The 23,649-nt window shown below is 38.5% G+C and overlaps 1 protein-coding gene across 1 annotated transcript in view; it reads right to left on the reverse strand.

The window, feature by feature from the left end:
- The window catches only part of Clvs2 (clavesin 2), a 55,759-nt gene extending 44,954 nt beyond the window's left edge, over positions 1–10,805 (reverse strand). Inside the window, exon 1 of the mRNA XM_090338192.1 lies at positions 10,396–10,805. Coding sequence (XP_090194318.1) covers positions 10,396–10,784 — 389 coding nt within the window. The 5' untranslated portion in view covers positions 10,785–10,805. The remainder of the gene's footprint in view (positions 1–10,395) is intronic.
- Between the last annotated feature and the right edge of the window lie 12,844 nt (positions 10,806–23,649).

Here is a 23,649-nt window from a genome sequence, read left to right on the forward strand (position 1 = left end):
CAGATCATTTTACAACTGATATAAAACTAGGTAGGATGCTTTGTTTTGAAAAAAATCAAAGCTGCTGTTATGAAAAAAAGAATTGGTGGAGAATTTTCTCCACCAATCATGGCTCCTATTGACTCACTGTATAATTAAGAGGAAAACATCTAACCCTTCCTTGCAAAGTAGAGTGCATGCTCATGAATGCTGATGGGGCATTTTTATTAAACCTGATAAAAAAATACAGTTTCTTCAATATAAAACTTAGACCTATAATAGACACACACAAAAAGGGAAATATTTATCTTCATTTTAGTCTCAGCACTTTGAAGAAGATACTAAACTTTTCTAAGTCTCCATTTTCTCTTTAAAAACTTGAGGTAATAGTTTCCTGATAGATTACAATTTGAAATATTTATTTCAGTGCATAGCTCATAGCAAACACTAAACGTTGACTTCTTGGACTGCTGAAGTTATATGACTTTTCTTCCTCCTCTATACATTTTAAACATGTGTTCTTAACTTCACATGATTCTTGTGAAAATAAAAAAATTAAAATGGATGAAATAAGCCAAACTCAAAGAAACATAGGCCCAATGGTTTCCCTCATTTGTCATAATCAGTAGAAAGCTTGGGCTCTCCTAGCAGAGATTTACAATAGAATAAAACCTAGAGGCTTATGGCCATATAGTATGAGGCTAAATGAAAGGACCTCCAGGATAAAGAAAAAAAAGCCATATAATGAGTGATTGTTGTCTTTAAAGTACAATGTTATCTCTCGTCTCTTTTGTTTTCCCTTGGTTATCTCTTATTGTTACAGTATTTCACCTTGTTATCTGATATATTGTATATATGCATATTTGGTTATTTGAAATAGGATAGAGGAAGGGGGAAAAACAAGATGGGGGTAGGGGTGGAGGGAGGGAATTGGGGACCAAGACATGAGAAAGGGTATCAATGTTTGTGAAGTAATGCACCTTCTATCTGGTGAATATAATGTGACCCTTCTATTAAGTACAATAAAAAATATATGGAAAAAAATGAAAATGGATAAAAAAGAATATTTAGATTAGAGTAGATCCTGCAAACTTATTGGCTAAGATCATTGCTACTGAAGCTCTATTATAACTGGGTCTCTGATGCTACCCTGTCTTTTTTCTCTTCCTTATTTCCTGAACACTCGATTTTATTTTACTCTCATTGATCTTTGTTTTTCCAGTCACATAAATATGGAAGTTGACTTTGTTCCATAGTTTTCCTCACATGGAATCCCAGAGTCCTCTAGTCAAGACATCCTTTTGAAATAAAGACACTGTGTCTAAGCAGTGCCATCTTGGCCATGTGGTAGATGATAGAGAATTGAGTTTAACTAGTGCCCTTTTGTCTTCATGTTAGAGGCAAGTGATGGGCATGCCTGAATTCCCACAGGTGGGAGCAGGGACTTGGATGATAGGTTACAGGACCTGTCAGTCCTGTACCTTGGACCCGAGAAACTCTTGAGTTTCCTGTGACCATACCCCCTGAGCCTGACACTGTTTAGCTGATCTGGATCAGCTCAGGTGCCATTACCCATGCCTCATGTTCCTGTGTTTCCTCTCTCCTGGCTCTTCGTCCATCACCATGGTATGCCACTTCAGCTCTCCATTGCAAGAATCTGATTTGTTGGTATTTTTTTTTCTGTTTTTTCTTTCCTTTCTTGCTTTCATGGCTCAGTATTCTGACAGTGTTAAGTATATTGAAGGGGCCGCAGGTCTTTGAGACAAGAGTTCACCAATAAAGCCTCTCAAATTATGGCTTCTTTGTTTCTTGTTGACTGAGTTCCCATACAAATTCTTAAGCCAATATAATGTAAATGTACCAACCGCATGCCAGATCTTGAGCAATATTCTCATCTTTCCAGCTACTATGCAGATACTAGGACTTCACTAAATCTTTGTTTCCTGAAATATTCCTCTGCCGGTGCCTTCATTGCTCAATTAATATTCACTCTTGGAGATCCCATTTTCTTTCGCTCTGCACAAGAGCCTTATTGCCTGCTAATGATTGCATTCCTCTTTTTCTTTCTCTCCTCTTATCCCTTTCAGAACTATTTCCTAGTCTTTCCTAACCTAATGTGAAATGAAGTACTCTAAAAGCCAACACACAGCACTACTTAATATAATCCAACCTAAACTTCACATTCTCTTCGTAACCATACCTCCTGCCATACAAGACTCATATAGACTCAAATCCAGCCTGGCAAATCAGGGATTCATCACATCCATTCCCCCAATTAAGAAGTATATTCCTCTCCTTTTTCTTCAGTCTATTAAGGATAACAGTCAGTTTCCCCTTTCTCTAAGTTCTACCTTCCTCTAGATCCACCTCCAACAAACTCTCTATCTGTCAGTCAGCTGACTGCTCTCATTTTAGGACCTCTAAGTATCTGTGCTTATTGTATAAATAAAAACCTGTAAGATTAGTATGAAATCGTGTTTGACAGGCTAAATACCACTTTCTCTCTTCAGAACATAATAATGCACATCTTCAATGATATGTCCTGGAATTAAATTATCTCCCAAGGATACACAGTGTTAATGCTATAATTCTTCCTGCAAATGATGTCACAGTGCTGTACTTTGCCATCAAGTCTGTGCTACATTCATTCAAGTTCCCTATTTCACCCAAACAGAAATACTGCTGTAAATGAAAGAGAGGAGAGGGCTCTTGTAAAGCAGCGCTGTAGACCGGAAACGTCCCATCTGCAACTAGGAGAACACCGGCTTTCTCTTAAAAATGAAGTTGTTGAAATGAATGGAATGCCGAATATGTTTTCAAAACTACTGAAGAAGACCAAGGAAGGTTCTTCGCCTTCTAGTAACCATATCATTTGGAGAGAGGCTTTCAGACTTACTCTTCCAGATAGGAGTTTACCTCTCACTTTGTAGCACAGCTTACAGAAAGTGCAGAGATCAACTTAAATCACAACAGGTCATATCCTACTGCTTTCCAACCTTTCCAACAAGGGGCGGGGGGAGGGGGAGGGCAGTGGTGAGACACCGGGACCTGGATCATGATGAGAAGCACAACAGCCAATTTCCCTTTGTCACTAAATCAATCAGCCATTATTAAATTTTTCATTAAGGCTGCCCCAACCCTCAGTTTTCATTAAACCACATTTTCTAATGTCTGAGCACTTTCAGTTGGAAAGGTACTTGGGGGAGAAACAAAGGAGAAGAATTATAATTTTTAATGCTTCAGGGTATCATTAGTGCTAAAACTGATGAACCTACATAGGTGCTTTATATTACTGAATGGTGATGAAAATAATACCTCCATTTGTGTAACCATTTATGATTTTCAAAGCAATTTCAAATGTATTATTCTAATATTGAAATAATTGTGAGTTGAAGAATGAGCTTTGTTCCCATTATTCTACAGAGGGCATAGAGTCTGGGAGAACTTAAAGAATTTGCAATAAATCACTATGGAAGGAAAGAGGGGAGTCTATATTGCAAGTCAGATATTTCTGATATCAAATAGATCTATGATCTTTCTTCTCCCCATACCCAGAACAGAATTCGATGAACAGCTGTTTGGATTTCTCATAGTGGAAGCAACTACGTCAGAAGACAGAAGAGCAAAAACCACCAGGGCACCATGACTTTGTACTACTTATGCTCTAGTCCTTGTCCAAGGACAAGGCTTTTGGGAAGGGAAAATGCTAAAACATGCATGGTAGTAATTAGGGAACACAGCTCATCTACAAACATTGGGGGGAAATGATAACTGAAATGTTCATGTTCTGGCTTCTGTCACTGAGCACTGATGAACTGTCTCCCCCTGATTTAATTTTACTGCTGTGGTAACACAGGTGAGTAGGAAACACATAATCACCAGAAATGAAATATCTACAAACAAAATTAGATTCTCTAAAAATAGGCCAAAATATCCAGCATCTATTCTTGTCAAAAATAAAAATAAAATAAAACAAGGTAGACTTATGCTGGAAAAAATTATAAACACACCAGGGAGACAGCTTTTCAAGGCCAAATCTTCTGCAAGTCTGGTAACAAAAGTCTCTGCCTAAAAAAAAAAATTAAAAATAAAACACGTTTTTTTTCTCTTCCCTGCTTAACTTTAATTCAAGCAAGGGAAGACAGACTTAAACTTTCAACTGTGTAGATCAGGCTGGTACCAAAATCATCACATAGTCTCGTCTGTTTGGAAACTTCCTGTTCTCCTACCTCAACTTGGCAAAGGATAGAATTGCATCTGTGTCCCAGCACTACCAGCCCATCTTAATTTTTGTCTCAATTGTCTTTAATTTGATATTTTTTAACTATCAGGGCCTGATTTGTTTATATAATTATGTTTCTTTTCCCTTTGACAACTATACACTAAGCCACATGACTGATTCATTTACCAGACATATGATCACTGCAAAAGTACTTACTGACAGGATATATAATGCGAAGTGTGTTTATTAATTAATTGTTTACTTACTGTGCTAGTACTGAGGTTTAAGTTCATAATTTCACTGTCTTTCTTTTAGGCTAGCACTCTTGTTACTTGAACCACACATGCTATTCCAGCTTTTATTTATTTGCTTGTTAAGTGGAGACAAGAGTCTCAGGGACTTTTTCTCCCTAGACTAACTTCAAATCACAATCCTCAGATCTCTCAGCCTTCTGACTAGCTAAGGATTACGATTGTGAGCCACCACCAGCCAGCCAAACGTGTTTATAATGAATAAATGACATCGAATAATAAATTTTTAAAACTGACTTAAGTGAACCAAACAAGCAATGTTTTTCCTGCCCTGTACAGCGTGCCAGTGCTCGTATGCTCAGAACTCCCAAAGCTGATAAACATTCTCCTCAAATATTTGTCACTTACTTCCTCATTACCTATTTCAATTTCTGTGGTAGGAACTACACACCAGGTGTACTTACTTGCCCCAGGAGCTACTAAAAATGTTAATTTTGTAAACATCTGGCTGATGTCCATTTTCTAAACCAATTTGAATGGAAGATTAATTTTTTCAGTTGGCTATTTGATGTCTAAAGAATCTAACACATAGTAGCAGTATGTTATACCTCATTGTCAATAATAATGCTAATTATGAAAGTAAACGTATGTACTTTGTTGGCTGAAATTTATTTATTTATTTTTTGTACATCATGGGGCTTGAACTCTTGGCCTGGGTGTTGTCCCTAAGCTCCTCAGCTCAAGGCTACTGCTCTACCCCTTGAGCAACAGTAACATTTCTGGTTTTCTGGTGGTTAATTGGGGATAAGAGTCTCATGGACTTCAGTGCCCGGGATGGCTTTGAACTGTGATCCTCAGATCTCAGCCTCCTGAGTAGCTAGGATTACAGGTGTGAGCTACGACATCCAGCTATGAAATTTCTAAAGTTTGATCTTTTATTCCAAAATGGAGGCAATGTATCAGTTTATTAATGATGACCTTTCGGTTTACTGTTGGCTCATAGTTTAAAATATTTTCTAAACATTTCTTTTGAGTCATCCTTTCAGGACAGTGTAGTAAACTCAAATCCCTTGCTTCTCTCCAAGACTCACATTTGCAACATGACAATATGCTCAATCTAGATCTAATAGATGCCTTACTAAAAGTTAGTATTCTTTATTTGTTCCTTTGGTTTCCTTTTGCTATTATTTCAGAATTATTTCACTAAGTAATGCACAATTGTCCTAGTTTTTAGATTGCCCTATTTTTTTCTGAAAGTTCTTACAATTCTCAGTGACATTTTTCTTTTTACCACCTTCATTTTCCTATTGCTAACCTATGAGTAGCATGTGGAATCTTTTGAAGTTCCCAGATTAATTATTAAAAGAGCTTTCTTGAACTATGGAAGCATTGCCATGATATAAATCCAAAAGAAATGCACTTATCATTGCTAGTTTTAACATGATTAAAAATCCAGCCACAGTATAATCTAGCAATGTCTCCAGTATTGTGAATGTAAGAACTCCTGACTTTGCTATTAATGACATAGAATCTTTAGTAATGTGATATTTTAATATTTTAATAATCTGAGCTCTCTTTTAAAACCAATCCAAATGATAAAAATGTTTTTTCTCTTTCTTTTAATAGTACATAATATAAATACTTCATCTTAATTATCTGGTTAATTTCCTTTAACTATCTTAAACCATTCTTAATTTATTTTATATTTTTTAAATACTAAAGAGCTATCATAAAGGAAATCTGTACCGTCTGTGTTAGGCTCTTGTTACCATCTTTGAATCTGAAAAATGGCCACAATATTTCATTAAATCAGAGCATTATCATAATTCAAACTGAAGTCACAAATACCTACAATTTGTATATTTCCTTTTTAATGAAAAAGTCACATAAATAGGAAAAAGCAGACTATTGCATTTTCAGGTAAATCCCAGGAAGAGTTGGAGGATCACAACAGTGTAACTTAACTGATTTGTTTTCTCTCTCTCCTTGGATTGTCACCATGAGTCACAATCAATATCCATATGACAATCCAAAGACAGTGTAAGGTGACCAGTGGTCTCTCAATCATCACTGCATTAAGAATCTCTTTTACTCCTGCTATATTGCTATTATTTTGTAATTACTATTAACCAGATTCCAAATAAGTGGTTATGTACTACAGTAAAGTATAGGGAAAACTTTATAACTCTAATGAAACCTAGAGAAATAAAATACTACTAGCAGGATGACAACTTTGAGCCCAATTCTTATACAACATCATCCTTATGTTTCAGGTGACACAATTTCACTCATGAATGCACCCAATATTTTTGTAGCAGTGAATTTCAACATGGCAAATGTTTGTTTTCTTGCCCTTGGACCTAGACTGTCATCTCCTATAATTCTAAACATTCCTTTTCACTGTGGGCAATTTCTCCTTTCGCTCCATGGCCCATTACCCTAACACTATTCACAAAGTCAAGTGGTCTAACAATTAGTGAGGAAGGAAGGATGGCCTCCATAACTACAGCATTCTAGCCATGCAGCATACTCATCAGATGACTGATAATTTTGGGCTGCTTACGCCTGCTTTCAGAAATTATGTTAGACAACCTGGAAGGAATGACCTACAAATTTCAGCTTAGAATTTAAAAAGAAACAACTGCATAACAGGTGTGGTAGTACATGGGTGTAATTCTAGCTTACTTCAGAGATGGAGATGAGGAGGATTGCAATTCAAGGCCAGCCTGGTGGTCCTATGTCAAAGAATAAGGTAAATTTGTTGGTACACAAGTATAATCCAATTATTTAGGAGGCATAGATGGAGGTAGATATAGATACCTGGGGCTGGTCCAGGCAAAATGCAAAACTGTAAGAACTTATCCAAACAATACCTTCAGTTACAAAACAAAAAACAATAATGACAAAAGAGACTCTAACTGTGCAAGTGGTAGACCACCTAAACTGCTTTGCAAGCACAATGACCCTGAGTTCAAACTTCAGTACCACAAAAAAATCAAAACATTATAACTCTCAATACAATTCAAACTCTTATTAAATTTCTATTCTAGCTTAGGTATTGCTATAAATATCATAGCATGCCTTTCATCAGACAAACTAATTCTTTCAGAGGACTTTGTCATTTATTTTTAATCAAAATTCCCCAAATCATGACTTTCTTTTGTGCTTCAGAATTTGTATCTAATTTTATTCCAAATAAAATGGAACATTTTCTTATACCTCATTTTTGGAATTTCTTATGTAATTATCTGCACTTCAAACTCACCGATTGTTCTTTTGTTTTGTTTTGTTTTTTTCTAGCAACACTACTTTGCAAATTAAAGTTGTTCAAGTCAAAGAATGTGGTCAGAATTTTGTTCAAACATTCACTTTTCTCCAGAGACTGTATTTGGACTGGGGGATGCAGGTTGGCTCATCAGACTTGACAACAAGAGAGGAAGAGTAGGAAAACATGACAGAGAGCATAATATGTCACAGCAATAATGGCAAGATATCAATTGTGTAGGAAGGTGGCAGAGATTTCTGTAGGACTCAGATTAAAAGCCCTGTGATTATGCAGTGGAACAGGGGATTCTCTCTGAGAAGGGTAGATAATGCACAAGCACTTTCGAGAGATTACGGAACTACAGGGACTCTTATGCACACATGATAAATGTGCAGGTAACATAGGATGCCAATGTACTAAAAGTGTTTATCCAGTGCTCCTTATCATTTGATGTATGTGAACCTAGAATATGGGGATAGAGGTAAGGAACTATACAGTTGACATATGAAAGGAAGAAATAACTGATATTTGAACACTCTCTGAATCACTTATATGCATTTTCACCTTATGTACCCATGTACCACAGTATCTTGATTTTAATTGTTTCTTTACTACCACAGAAAGAACATCCAGTTATTAGCTTATAGGTCATGACAAGATATATCTGTAGGACCTGAATTCTCACTTCCTATCTTACATTGCAATATTTTAATATTTATAATTTTGTGTTTTATACAAATTAATTCTATAAACTGTTCAATAACTACCCTTACTATAGATTTCTTTATTAGATGCTTTATCAGTAATACCTGTGTCTATATTACTCTTTTTACTAGCATCAATGGTACAGGCTTTTTATTAACTATGTATCAATGGTACAGGAGGTTTTGTTGTCATAATGCCAAAGATGTATAACTGTGCTTTGAGTCATAATAACCCATCTTTTACATAAGTTGTATGTCGTAGATAACATGTGTTATCGTTCTAAACTATCTGGAATAAAGATTCTTTACCCAATATTATTTTCAATTTTTGATATAAAGAACCATCAGCACATGACTCTGCAATATACTTCTCAGATGGGGGAAGCATTTTAAACACAACTTGTGGTCAGTCATTTGAACTGATTTTTAAAAATTTTTCCTAAGGAAATGCCATTCTTCCCAATAGTTAATTTTTTTCCATGAGTTTCTTAACAACAAAAAGGTGGTAATTTATCTACATATTTATGTTAAAAAATCACAGTTCTCTACCTAGAATTAGTGGGGCAAGGTGACCAATCAAAAGAAGGAAACTAAGATTTTAATTCATTGTATAACATCCTAAAACCAGAAGCCTGTCTGGGGAGGTTTCTCAGGATCTGTAAAAATCACTTCTGATTTCTCCAGCATTAGTTTGAACCAGATGCAGCCAAAGTTACCATTTAGAGAACTCTGATGTTTGGCAACTAGTTCTTAGGATTCTCAGCTTGCTAGTATTCATTTAAGATTCATGAAGTGTATTTAATTTTGACGTAATTGAACCTCTCTTCCCCAAGAGCCTTATATAATTTCTTATGTCTTTCATCCTCAGAAAATAATTCTGATTGAGGAAGTAGAACTGCCATCGGCTAGATTGTTCTTGGAATAATGTAGACAAAGTGAGAAAATAATTTCTCCTCTACTAAACAGCAAATGAACCTAAAAGCCTCTCAGCTGATCTATCTGAAGGGTTCCTACTTCCTTCCAGAAGATGAAAAATCACATCAGACAGAAAACACACTCTTTAGATTAGTGACAGGTGTAGAACAAGCATATCCATCAGCCTTCATTTTCAGTGTCGCTAGGCATGCTAGGCGACAGAAGGTACCACTCTTCCTTCTCCCTGAAGTGACGTGTATCATCCACACAGAGCCAAGCAGAAAAGTTCCCAAGCTATAAAACTACATATCCTTGGCCCAGCACTAGGTTATTCTAAGAAGTCAAAATACCAGGAGTAAAGATGGAAAGAGGAGTGGGGGGGGGGAGAAGAGGGAAGAAGGGGAGGCAGGGGGATTAAGGAGAGTGATGGAGGTGGTGATGGAGCTGGTGGTGATGATGATGAAGATCAAGAGCCTATGTTAATGATTTCTTTCAGAGAAAGTAGAAAAGTTATCTCCATTCCTTACATATTCCACCACACCAGAAAACTTCCTCAGGAGGTGAAAAACTGTGCACCTTTATTTAGAAGTTAAGAAGTCCTTTTTTGTTTAATGTCAGCCTAATAATGGATGTGGGAAGCCCTTAAAGCTACAGGAAAAAACTACTAGGTGAGATGGGAGAGCTTTTATTTTTTTTTTCAAGTACAAATACAGACTACCTTCTTCCAGAGGTCCAGTTCACTTCTCAGTTCCAACTTCTAGTTTGTCCAAACCAAATCAATTGAAAAGAAAAAAAAATCACAAATCATCAAAATCACAAATTATGGCACTATTGAAAACAAAGCCTGGAATACATATGCATGTATTGGATATTATAGATGTGTATGATATGTACTATATATGTGTATCTATATTAATTATAGGTATATGTGTGTATATACGCACTATATATAAATGTATATATATGTGTGTGTATGTATATATATGTGTGTGTGTATATGTATATATATATATATATATATATATATATGGCTAACACAAGTTTACATTCCAGATTTACCTGCTCTGGTCCCAATTGGCAGCAAAAAGGACTAGAATCTTCCTTCCATAATGGTCCAGATTGGCCAGGCCCCCAGGAAATCCGTCCTTCAGCGCCTGCTTGATGCCTGGATCAGTGGCCTTGAAGCTTTTGAACATGTCCAGGTTCTGCTGCCTGTACTCAAAGTACTGGGCCAAGAGTCGGAAGGCCTCGAAGTGATGAAACTTGCGGGCGCGCAAGAAGCGTAAGATGAACGCATCATCGGTGCGTAGAAAGCCAATGTCCGGCCTGGTAATGACCATATCTCTCACCTCCTGAATGTCCTGGTGCAGGGTGTCTGGGTTCTCATTGAGTTCCAGGCGAGCTTTCTCCAGGGTCTCAGGAGAGAGACCAGCTTGTAAATGAGTCATTGTTCTATTCTGGCGAGCCTTCCCCTGGTCTGGACTGTCTGTCCTACTGCACCCCTGGCCGTGCCAAGCCACCTTCTAGCCCCAGCTCTCCTTCTGCCTGCTCCCTGTCCCTTTATAGAAAATGGCCCGTCTTCACATCCAATGGAGTATCCTGTTGCTCGTGCTTTCCCAGAGCTCCACTGTGGGGGGATAAACTTCTACCCCAACCTCCTCAAAACCAGCGCCCAGGTTCGCTCCCTCTTCTCTTTCCTTTAAATCGATGCGAATCTCTGGTCAGTCAGTCCAAGAAGCCTGGTCTCTTCTGGTCCTTTTTCTCTCTTCATACAAAACACTCCTAAGCTTACCTAGCCCGGCTGCCTCTGATCTTGGTTCTGTCCTCTTTTCCTATCTTCCAAGATGTCACAGAAACAACCCCCACGCACATCTCAGCCCCAGCACTGGGGTTCTGCCGCCGTCCCTAGCTGAAGGATGCGATGCGCCTGCCAGGGACACGGAGAAGAATTCTGATTAATAATAAGGTGGCTCTTCACCGCTGAGCTCCAGGGCGGGGAGAGAGCATCTCTGCCAGAAAGAAGAGGGGGGGGGGGATGAAGGGAGGGAGGGGAGTAGAATAAGCTTCTTCTCTCTCTCCCCCTCTCTCTTCTCTCTCCCTTCTTCTGTGTGCCTCCTTATTCACAGATGCTATTTTTAAAAGATACCTTTGTAGGATTTTGCTTATGGTTATCAATACGATTAGGGAAGATTTTTGCAGACGGCTACCTTCCCTTCACCCCTCTTAGAGACACCATGATCTCATAAGGCATCAGCAAGGTTTGGGGCACCCATGTGGGCACCCCACCCCCCACCCCCAACTTCTGCCTTGCTCTAGCTCTTTATGTCCAGTGACATGTGTCAGGGAGGGGGCAAGGGTGGGGATGGGTGGGTGGCTCTCTGGGGATGTAGATATCAAGAGAGAGAGGGAGAGGGACAGAGAGAGGGAGGGGGTGGAGGGAGTTGTGGAGAATGACAAACGTATTATTTTTTCCATGCCTGTCTCTTTTCTAGACACCCTAAAGCAAGCAAAAAGAAAGAGCAGCCTGGTCCTACCAGCAAACCCGGAGGCGGGGACGCTAAGCAATGCGGCATTCCCTGGCATCCATCAGCCCAGGCTTTGGCGGTGGTGTCGGTGGTGGAGGCGGCGGGGGGCGGGGGGCGACAGCAGCATCAGCTGGTCGAGCCGAGAGAACCGGCGGCGGCGGGGGCGCCGGGAGCCGAAGACTTGCTGGGGGACAGCCGGGCCCACATCCTCCTCTGATCAGCAACCTGGTGCGCTGAGCTCACTGCCAGGCTGGGGCACCAACCGGGCTGGGCTCCCCGCGGTCCCAGGTCCTCGCCGGGGCCCGGCCATTGTCGCCTATGGAGAGAGGAGAAGGAAGGGAGGGAGAGGACCCGAACGCCGGGATGGAAAAGGCCAGGGGAAGCAGCCGCCCCGGCCTTTGTGCGCCCCCAGCGCGGGCGGTGGGCGCGGCCTCGCTCTCTCTTCCTCTCTCTCTTCCTCTCTCTCGATCTCTCTCCCCCGTGCGCTCCGGGGCTCCCGAGTTCTGCGCGCCCCTCGGGCTGCGGCTGCGAGTTCCCTGGCTGCTGCTGCTGCCGCTGCTGCTGCTAAAACAGGACTCGACGCAGCCCAAGCCCCCTCTAATTATCCCAGCCCGGATCACGGCGACGTAAGCACCCCGCTGGCGCACGCACTCAGTTCCTCCTCTCCCAGCAGCTCTGGGGCCCAGGCTGCAATTTGGGTGGCATTCAATTTCCAAGTTTAGCCTGCCCTGCGTCCCCCACACCGCACCCCGCAAACTGCTGAAACGGGCTTCTCCTGTAGCCAGGCTCCAGGGGCTTCCAACCTCCCCACGCCCCGCGCTCCCCCTTTGTGTGGCAAGACCCCACCACCACCACCATCACCATCACCCAGTGGTCAGGAGTCACTCGGAACAGATGCTAATTCGCATCCATACCTTCTCAGCGTGTGTAGGAGGAAATCTGGGGGTGGGAGACAGACGGAGGGCTGTCGTTCTTTCTGTATTCGTTAGGAGCCCAGATGTTTAATTTTGGACAACAGTGTAGTGAGTGGTCCCAGTACGCGGTTGGTGATGAAGCCTCTGGAGGAACTTATAGGACTAGTTTTTCAGTCATAAAGTCTGCCCGGGAAATGCCTATGGAAGAGGATGAAAAATATGAACGAGGGCAAAAGAAAAACAACCAAAAAAGTTATTGTCAAAGGAGAACATTTGGGCAAGACTCATTTCTCGTCTCATAATAAAGCGTGCAATTCTGAATGTGTATCCTTTCCCTCACTTTTATGCATCGATCTCCTGGAAACACCATAAATAATGAAGAGTCTGAATTTATGGTCACGGGAAATGAGGGAAAGACATGTTTGCTTGTTTTTTTTTTTTTTATTTCAAAGCACTACATTCATTAAGAAGCAGGTTATTAAAGACGACTAGCTGTGAGAGAGAAAGGGTCCTGGGTTCCAGTCGACGCTGCACTGCGTACTGATCCAGTTTTAGATTCTGTGAAGAGGGGTTCTGGACAGCTAAGAGAAAGTTGCTATGCATTGATGACCATTAGACCTTCAAACTACCGACACAATCTTTTGTTGTTATATGACAGACTGATACCATTTTAAGGTAAATTAATGAAGAATAATGAAGAATGTAGAGACCAGAAAAAGAATGTCATAAACATACACATGGAATCACCTACGCATGCGCGAATGCACACACACACACACACACACACACACAATACTGCTGTTCCACTTCTTTCACTCCTAGAACTTCAGTTGTAGATATATAATATCTCCTTCATTTTGCATTAGATGTCTTATGTATGATCTGAATTTTCTATCATTTTCGTTTTCTGTCTTGTGTTTGCTGTAACCTATTTTAAGTTGATTAAATTCCTCTTTATCTCTTTCTAATATGCTGATTTCTCTTTTGGCTGTCACTTCATTGAATTTTTAACTTTAATTATTGTGATTTTTTCCACTTTTATTTTTACAGTAGATATAAAGAGGGACATATAAGGAAACGTCTCTAATGTTGTAAGAAATGTGATAATTTAAAGTATTGACTACCTTCAGGGCTAGAAACCTGGATTTAATAGAAATGTGAATTTCCTGCAAATATGAAGGTTCTCACTTCAAACTAAAACAAAAAACAAAAATGAAAAACTTACCACATCTAAGTCTTCGTTAGATCTACTCTATTATTTGCTAATCTATCATTTTGTTAATTACTTACCACAAAAAAATGATTTATGAGGATTGTGTTGTGAGATGATGTCCTCATTAAGCCAGTACCAGCAGAGATGGCACAGCAGAGTACACATGGAGGTTAAACATGGAGCTAACTACTCCAAAGCTGCAAATGTACTACACATATTGTTGTGTAAAAATATGGCTGACTGTAACACAATGATACATATTTGTGTATTTAAATGTAGGAAAGGACAATTAAAAAATTCACCCATGAACAGGATTACAGGAGAGTCATTTAGTAAGGGCTGCCTGATTATGAAGGCCCTTTTATTGTATACTTGTGGAGACTTAGATTAAAATTATAAAGGAATATCTGTAATTAAGGAATATATAAAAAAAATACTGTGGCCAACAGTTTGGTCTAGTGGTAGAGTGCTTGCCTAGCATCCATGAAGACCTGGCTTCAATTCTTCAGTACCTCATACATAGAAAAAGCCGGAAATGGTGCTGTGGCTCAAGTGGTAGAGCTCTAGACTTGAGAAAGTCCAAGGATAGTCCAAGGACAGTCCCTGGGCCTTGAGTTCAAGCCTCAGGACTGGCAAAAAAAAAAAAACAAGAGAGAGAAATTCCTCTGATCATACAAAATAATATTTATCAAAATAAATTCCAGGAAATGAAAACAAGGGTTTTTCTCTCTTATTTTTTTAACTGTTTTTGTTTTCTTTCCTTTTGTGCTGTTTGTTTTTGTCTTTGGAAGAGTTAGAGGAGGTGCAGATACAGAGGGACAAGCAGTAGACACTATGTTGAAAATGAACCATGTACATTTTGGGTGGGATGAAAGGAAAAAACTGAGAAGAGAGCAAGGAAAAGGGTGGCATTGTCCAAAAAGAAAAGCAATCCTTACCTGACTTATGTAACTGTAAACGCTCTTTAAAAAAAAAGAGAGAGAGATACACAGAAACTATGTTGAAGGACCTGTGTTTGCGTTATTAATCACTGCATGGTGGCACATGCCTTCAATTGTAAATGCACAGGAGGGAAAGAGATAGGAAGGTTCCAAGTTTAAGGACACCTTGGTCTACATTCTGAGAACTTGTCTCAAACAAAAGAAAGAATAATGTAAATGAAATTTCTGTCCTTTGCTCTTCTATATGTTCTTTCAACAAATATTTCTTGAGAATCCGCAATATAAGTCTTCTCTTCTTAGCTTTCTATTTACCTTACTATTGTAAAACACATGATAAACAAATTATTTGAAATATCAGGGGTTATTCTGGATCTCATTTTGAATTTTTTATTGCTGTAGTTTATAGTTTAAGGTGGTCAGATTGAAACAAATTTCTTTGAGATAATGACTACTATGAGTAATATAGTGGCTTTTCAAATTGATTCTGTGACCAAAATATATTCTTTTTAATCTCTTTAGGAATCTCAATTTTCCACGACCTTTTGAAATAGATTTTCTCCAGTGATTTCCATAACAGTACCCATGAGAACACTGTCCTATGAGCCCATAGAGAATATGCTCATTGTGAATCCCTGGAAATTTTCCTTTATCCAATACCCATACGCTCAAAATACAGAATGAGTTAGAGTAACACAACCTGGAGTCTTTCTCTCAGTTATTGTTATAACTGATCATTCACACAATGCATGTCTCTGTATCCAGTAATTAAGAGCCACTACCTGGGCTTTATCATGTGAGGTGAAGCTTAACTTAGTTTCTTTTCTGAATAATTAGATACCTTTGGTGACTATTGCTGAAGACATATTTCTCCTTGCCAGTGTTAGCACCTTCCTTATTCTCTATGTTTCTGATTGACTTAGCTCTCCTTAGCCAAATCCAATGTTGGCCACCCTGAGACTTTCTTTACTTCCAGGGTCAAGCAAAGCAGAAGAGCTATGTAAACAAGAGCTCCCAAATTGTCATGCCATGAAGGACCTAGCTGGGTCTTTCAAAATGCCATGCAGCCTGCACTAGGCTAGAGGGAATGAAGGCAACTGTGGAGAGTAGAGACTGGAAAGCTTCCACAGCTTGTGTCCTGATTCATTTTCACACAGCATAGGCTAGTCTGCCAGATTCTTCAGTTGTTTTTCTTTTTTAATTTTATTTTTTAATTATCTTTAAGTAGCTGTACAAAGAAGTTGCCATTTACAGAGCAGTTTTAAATACAGTGCATCTTGATCAATGTCACCTTTGAGCACTCTCAATCTCTTCTCTGCCCAGCCCTTCCCTTTTTTTGTCTTACTTTTGTAGAATACACACTGAATTCTTGACTGCATAGTCCTCTTCTTTGTCTATCCCTTCCACCTAGATTCCATCACAATTCCTTTCAGGAATCCACTTCCTGGTGTTTATTTTGTTGAATTTCGACGTTGCCTTTCTAAAGAATTACATTATTTGAGTTGTCCTTAGAATCTACTGTATGTCAGTCAGTATATACATTTGTATATACTTATATATCTCCCAATATATTTATTTACCTATAAGTTTATAAGCTAAATCTAGCTTCCATATATAAGGGAAGCATGACCTTTTGTTTTGCTGGGCTTCACTTACTTCACTTAACATACATTTTGCAGCACTGACATTAATATTTCCTCCCAAAACAAATCTCTTATTTCAAAACTGAGATTGTGGGGACCTGCACAGAGTCTGAGTATCCAAATTATATTGTTGCCCTGAAGTCTCCCAGACCTCACTTAAGCTGTCAATTTCCAGGAACCTGACTGCCAGAAAGCTAGACAGGTAGCATCTGTGTGCCTGGTAAGCCACAGTACTTCAGATTTCATTAACTGGCCTATAGGTCCTGGTCCTACTTCACAGAAATAAGCTGTAAAATATGACTGGTAAGTCATCTAATATTCTGCTTTCCTCATGCTAGTCAGGTCATTTTTCCCATGAATGACTACAGCATTGCTTTTTTGTTTCCCCCCTAGACCTGGGCGCTGTCTTAAGTCTAAAGCTCTACTAGTTAAGCCACAGCACCACTTCCAGTTTTCTGGTGGTTAACTGGAGATAACAGTCCTATGGACTTTCATGGCTTTGAACTGTGATCCTGAGATTTCAGCCTCCTGAGTAACTAGGATTACAGGCGTAAGCCACTGGTGACCAGCTTCAAGATTGCTTTTTATCTAAAAGCAGGCACAAGTCGTCAAGAGAAAGTTTCTTCAGAGGTATACCCAGTTTCTGAGTACTTTCCAATACATCTGAACATGCAGCCAAATGCTAGAAGCCATTGTTACTGAAATCATGGCTAGAAGCATGCATGCCCTCTGATGCTGCATCCTGAAGTTGTAGCCCCTCCATACCAGGTGGTTGAGGCTAGCAGCCACTTAGAGAATATAAATGGCTGAATATTCCTTCCTTTAGCCACATAATTCCCAAGTCCACCAGGATTGCAATTTAGGGGAGAATAGACCTTGAACAGGTCAGAATTCAGCCTTTCCGTATGTTATATATACAAATTTCTCTTTTCAACAAACTGTAGTGGGCCTGGAGTTGACCACTGGAGAGAAAAGCATTCATTATTCACACAACAGGATATTCTTCCTTGTGAAAGGATAAGACACCATGGCTGAACTTCTAGATATCTGTTTCCACATAGTTTTTGTGGCAAAGGCTAATAGGCATACTAACTCTGAACACTTTTCCATACCTCAGCAACATTATCCTACATGCCTATCATGGAATCATGGAAAAAGATAGAAGCAGTTTTCACACAAGGGAAGACATAGTGAGAAAATAATATCATCAGATTGTTAGTAACAATTTTTCCACCTAGTGTTTGGAAGATGTTTCCTTCTAGAATACTAATCACTGCAAATCATATTTTACTTCTATCTCCTAATCCTATAATCCTCTAAAGAATAAAAAATATTGCCAATAAAGATAGCTGTGTTTTCAGAAGTTCAAACTAGAAAGGGAAAGCAAAAGAGTTTGGTTTATATTCACTGTACAAGAAATAAAACACTAAGGTCATGATTTTAAAATTAAAGAGTAATGAATACATGAGATTATAGAAGTTCCTGAAAAATAAAATTGGGAATTTGCAACATCCCTTACCTCATGCAAATGGATTCATTTTGTGTCCCCTCCAATCACTATATACATTCTCCCAGTGCCACATAGTACTCTAGGCTCTATGGCATAACATGGTAAGAAATGTTTCCTCCAATGTGACAAGTTTGATTCATGTCAAGAAGCCAAAATCTAAGAGGTCACTTAGGATCCAATCTCTATAATGCTAGCTGAAAATGAGATAACATGACTGATGGGAAAAATTTATGCAGATACATTTGAATTTCATATAAACAAGAAACAGGAATGGAAATGTAGCTCCAATGGTAGAATGTTTGCCTTAGTAAGTCTAAAGTTCTCTATCTACCCTTATAGCCATACAAATGGCAAATTAGGATTAATTCTTAGAAAATTTTAACCAGGCACTGGTAGCTCATGCCTGCAATCCTAGCTACTCAAGGAGGCTGAGATCTGAGGATTGCAATTCAAAGCCAGTTCAGGCAAAAAATAAAAGTCCCCATGAGAACTCCCCTATGACCCAGCAATTCCACTACTTGACATTTACCCAACCATCCAGAAACAAGGACATACTAAATCCACTAGCACAACAATGTTCATTGGAGCACTATTCACCATAGCAAAGATATGGAACCAACCTAGATGTCCCTCAGTTGATGAGTGGATCAACAAGTTGTGGTATTTGTACACAATGGAATTCTATGCTGCTGTCAGAAAGAATGACATCACCCCATTTGTTAGGAAATGGAAAGACTTAGAAAAAATCATATTAAGTGAAGTAAGCCAGACTCAAAGGAACTTAGGCTCAGTGGTTTCCCTCATTCGTCATAATCAGTAGAAACCTTGGGCTCTACCAGCAGAGATCTGCAATAGAGCAAAATCTTGATACATAATGTGAAGCTATTGAAACTAAAGCCATATAATGAATGATTGTTGTCCTTAATGTACTGTGTTGTCTCTCATCTTCTTTACTGTCCCTTGGTTATCTCATATTGGTATAGTATCTCACTTTGTTATCTGATATATTGAATTTATTTGTATTTGGATATTTGAAATTTGATAGGGAAGGGGGGAAAACCAAGACGGGTGGGGGGTGTGGGGGGGGAGGGAAATGGGTACCAAGACATGTGAAAGGGTATCAATGTATGTGAATTAATGCACCTTCTATCTGGCAAACATCATGTAACCCTTTTACTAATTACAATAAAAAAAATTTTATAAAAAAAAATTTCCCCATGAAACTTATCTCTAATTAACTACTCAAAACTGGAAGTGGTACTGTGGCTCAAAGTAGTAGAGCACTAGCCTGGAGCAAAAGAGCTCAGGAAAAGCACGCAGACCCTGAGTTCAAGCTTCACAATGGGCAACAACAAAATATTTCTAAACAAAGGAAAGAAAAGTTTACATTTTGCATCAAGTCTAGCAAATTCATAACTTTCATGACTATTCTGTAAAAAGCAAGGGGATAGAAATTGAATGTCAGTCCTCTATTTTAGGTGTCAGGGCATTAAATGGTTTGTTAAGTCTTGATGGGTTTGGGGTTTTTATATATGTATAATGTTTATATATATATATATGTAAAACATTTAGTGAAATGTAAAAAACAGGGATTTTCGCTGGTTCACAATCCTGGTAACTGGAAAATCTAAAAGGCTTGGTACGAGCATTTGATGAGGTTTTCCTTGGTTGCAACAATGCAGGAAAACAGAAATGCAGAGGAGACTAAGATCCTGGAGGTGATTTCATTTTAAACAACCTATTGTCAACAGACCTTAGTTCTGTGGGAACTACATTCCCTCTGCTGCTGGGGGCCTCCCCAACATTCCTTGTCACCTTCTACTTGGCCTTACCCCATGATAGTTTCACCACCTCACTAGGGTCTAGAATTCCTGCCCATGAACTTTGTTTATAAGCCATTGTTAGGTGATAGCAGGTACTATTTTACTGTCTAAAGTATTTGTGGTATGAGGATTTCCATTTCACTATAAGAAAGAAGAAATCAGTCCTTCAATCATAGGTAGTATGGTGAATTACCAACAGTATGGAGAGAACATAACACAAATTTACTTAGTATGATTTTTGTCTTTAGAAATATAATCCTTCAGCCTGGTGTGGAGGCTCACACCTGTAATCCTAGCTACTCAGAAGACTGAGATCTAAGGGTTGCAGTTCAAAGCCAGCCTGGGCACTAAAGTCTACAAGACTTTTGTCTCCAATTATCCACTAGAAAAGCAGAAGTAGGTACTGTGGCTCCAGGGGTAGGGCAGTAGCCTTGAGCTGAAGAGCTCAGGGACAGTGCACAGCTCAAGCCCCAAAACCAACAAAAAGAAAAACAAAGAAACAGAAGAAATATAGTCCTTCTTCCTCTCCATTTTTTCTACACTCATCCAATTGTCAGCCTAAAGAAGATATCAAATGTCTTTACATTTTAAAAACCTGATGTCTACCAAAATGATATCGATTATAAGCTTCTTCAGTGCCATAAATCTCTTACCACCCTGTCTCTTTCCTGTCCTTTTTTAACCATTTGTGTAAAGCTGTTCAAATTAAATATCTTCTCTTAGCCACCTTTATTGTTTTCCATCGTTATTAAATTGTGCTAATCTATTCATAATTAGTGATAGATAATTATAAATAATAAACAATAGTGTAAATATTGTAAACAATAATAACAAGAAATCTTTCTTGAAATCTGCCACATTTATACAATGAAACTCTCCATTTTGGAATGCTCTCCATTCATTATTAGGCTTCTCTGATATAATAATGTTTAGATTTACTATTTTGAGTCTAGTCCTTATTTATTGTTCATTCCCAGCTTGATAATTTTATTTTAAGCCTAAATTTAAGTGGAAGTCTACTTTTCTTCTGTGAAAATTACTTGTCACAAACATCGTTTGACTACTTACTCTATACAATGCATGACCTCATAAGTGTTCTAAATATGCTTGACCATGTGAAAAAAATGTTGCACGGACATAACATAATCCTCTATTTTAATGACCAAAGAATTGCTGAAGCATATAAATGTATAAAGGGTAAGCAAAGATACAGGAAGATATAATATCCTTTTCCCAAAGTTGTCTTGTGGAATGGATTGCACAGTGCATCCATCTTCTAAATTATGTATGTATGTTATTGTGAATTTTGTATAAGCACATATTGCTTTGATTCCTATAAATATGAAAAATAGAGATATAGAAGACATCATTGTATCATCAGTTTGATTAAATAACATACATTGGCTTTGATTTACTATGGGTTTAAACCTATAATAAATGTTAACTATTATTATTAGCTTACTGTATATGTCAAGGTATTTTTACTCCCAGTCATAAAATATGTGCGTTCTATGCTTGTATCTCTTCTCTGGTCTTATCAAATACTCTGTTCCCCCTAACACACCCATACAAATGATTTACATATTCCTAGCCAAAATATTCTGTGAATCTCAAGACTTGGACATACTTACAGATTCTATGGTTTCCAAAATGTAGCACCATAAACCCAAAGAGGATTCAACCTCTCTTCACCCCACAGAAGAACTCTGGACTTCTTATTCCATGTCTTGTGCATTCAGCAATCTATTGCACAAGATAGAAAAAAAAATAATACATCTATTTGTTTGACAAATATCCTATCATTGTCAGAATAGGTAGCTCTATTCTTCCACTTTTACCCTTTCAGAGTTCTTAAATCCTTCCTCTGTAGGACCTGTCATTCCTGTCAAGTACCCTTCTTTTGCTCTTCTTCAGGCTTTAAACGCATCTGTAACTGTCTTCTATCTGTTTAGTTATCCCAGTTTAATACTATTCTAACTTATTCATAACATAGGTGTGTGCTGAGCAGAGTTTAAAGAAAATAAGAAAAGTGTGGCCAGATGCCAATGGCTAACTCCTGTAATCCTAGCCACACAGGAGGCTGAGATATAAGGACTGCAGAAAAGTCTGTGAGATTCTTGTCTCCAATTAATCACATAAAAGTCTGGAAGTGGAGCTATGTCTCAAGTGGTAGAGGCTAACCTTGAGCCAAAGAATCTCAAGACAGTCTCCAGTCCTTGAGTTTAAGTCACAGGACTAGAGAAGAAGAGGATGAAGACGAATAAGAAGAAGAAGACGAATACGAATATGAAGACGAAGAAGAAAGAGGAGGAGGAAAAGGAGGAGGAGGAGGAGGAGGAGGAGGAGGAGGAGGAGGAGGAGGAGGAGGAGGAAGGAAGGAAGGAAGGAAGGAAGGAAGGAAGGAAGGAAGGAAGGAAGGAAGGAAGGAAGAGAAGAGGGAAAGCATGAAGGAGAGGAAGAAGAAGGAGAAGAAAAATGTGTAGATCTGTAATAACTTCTTTCTCTGTATTAGCTTCACTAAATCTACTTCACGTAACACTGTATAGTATGAGTGTGCATCTTTTTAAATAATATAGTTAGTGATCTTGAATAGAAGAAGCAGGTTTTGTGGAAGAAGTCACAAGAACTGAAAGCTAAAGCAAAGCAGAAGCTGGCTGGATAAAGAGGAATTACAGTGGCCCTGGCAAGAAGTACGTGTTTAATAAACTGAATTCTAGTTCTTGGTGGGTTTTTTTTTTTTTTATCATGGAATGCTGTATTCCAGTGTTGCCTGCAAAGGCAGGTCTCCACAAATTGCAAGGAAACTAGAATCAGTATGAAGGAAAATGGAAGCCGTTGTATGGTTTTAAACAGGGAAATAATGACAAAAACAAAAAAAAGAATTCCCCAATATAGTAGTTCTTATCTTTACCCTGCAATTCTCCCAAACATTATATCTCCTCTTTGAGATCTTTTCTCAAATCTCTATTTTCTGTAGTTTTAAATCCAAGTATCTTTAGAATTCTGCTTACTTCTTCATTTACCTTTTCTTGTTACTTTCCAACTTTTTTTATTTTGCTGGTCCAGGCACTTATATTTTTTTGGGCCTGGGTACTGAGCTCTCCTGTTTCTGATTCTTGGAACACTGTGTTCTCATGGAACACATTTCTGTTCTCCTTAACGATGGCACAACTACTAAAAATCTGGGATTCAACTTAAAGTCCCACTCATTTTGTGGACAGACATCTAACCAACTTCAATCCATCCCTCTATAAACCACTGTATAGAGGTCCTATATTTCATCATTTATCTTCTGCAACCTAATTTACCTGTTTTCTCTTTTTCTATAAAATGGGGGTCTAGGTGTTTTGGATAAATATACATTAAATTAGTGAATAACATAATTTGGCTTTCCCATTTAAATACGTCAATTTTCTATACAGAGTTTGTTAAGGAATGCAAAATTTGAGTAAATATATCAAATGAGAAATTCTAATAGCATTTATTTAAAACAGATAAGAAATGGCCTTATGAGTTATATGATTAAAAAACTGTCATCATAGGAGTCAAGAAAAATGAATTAAATATGTCTTCTCAATGCTATGCCAGATGGCTAAATTCATTAAAATCTACAAATATTTTTTTCACTTGTGAAGCATGACGTTCAGTTAAGTGGTTTTATATTTCTTCTACATTAAAAATCCTCTAATCTGGGATTACAATAGCCCAAAACCTAGATATATAACATCATATAGGATGAGACTAAAT

Source organism: Megascapheus bottae, chromosome 8 (assembly GCF_031878675.1).
Source record: "Megascapheus bottae isolate mThoBot1 chromosome 8, mThoBot2.hap1, whole genome shotgun sequence".
NCBI classification, from domain to species: domain Eukaryota; kingdom Metazoa; phylum Chordata; class Mammalia; order Rodentia; family Geomyidae; genus Megascapheus; species Megascapheus bottae.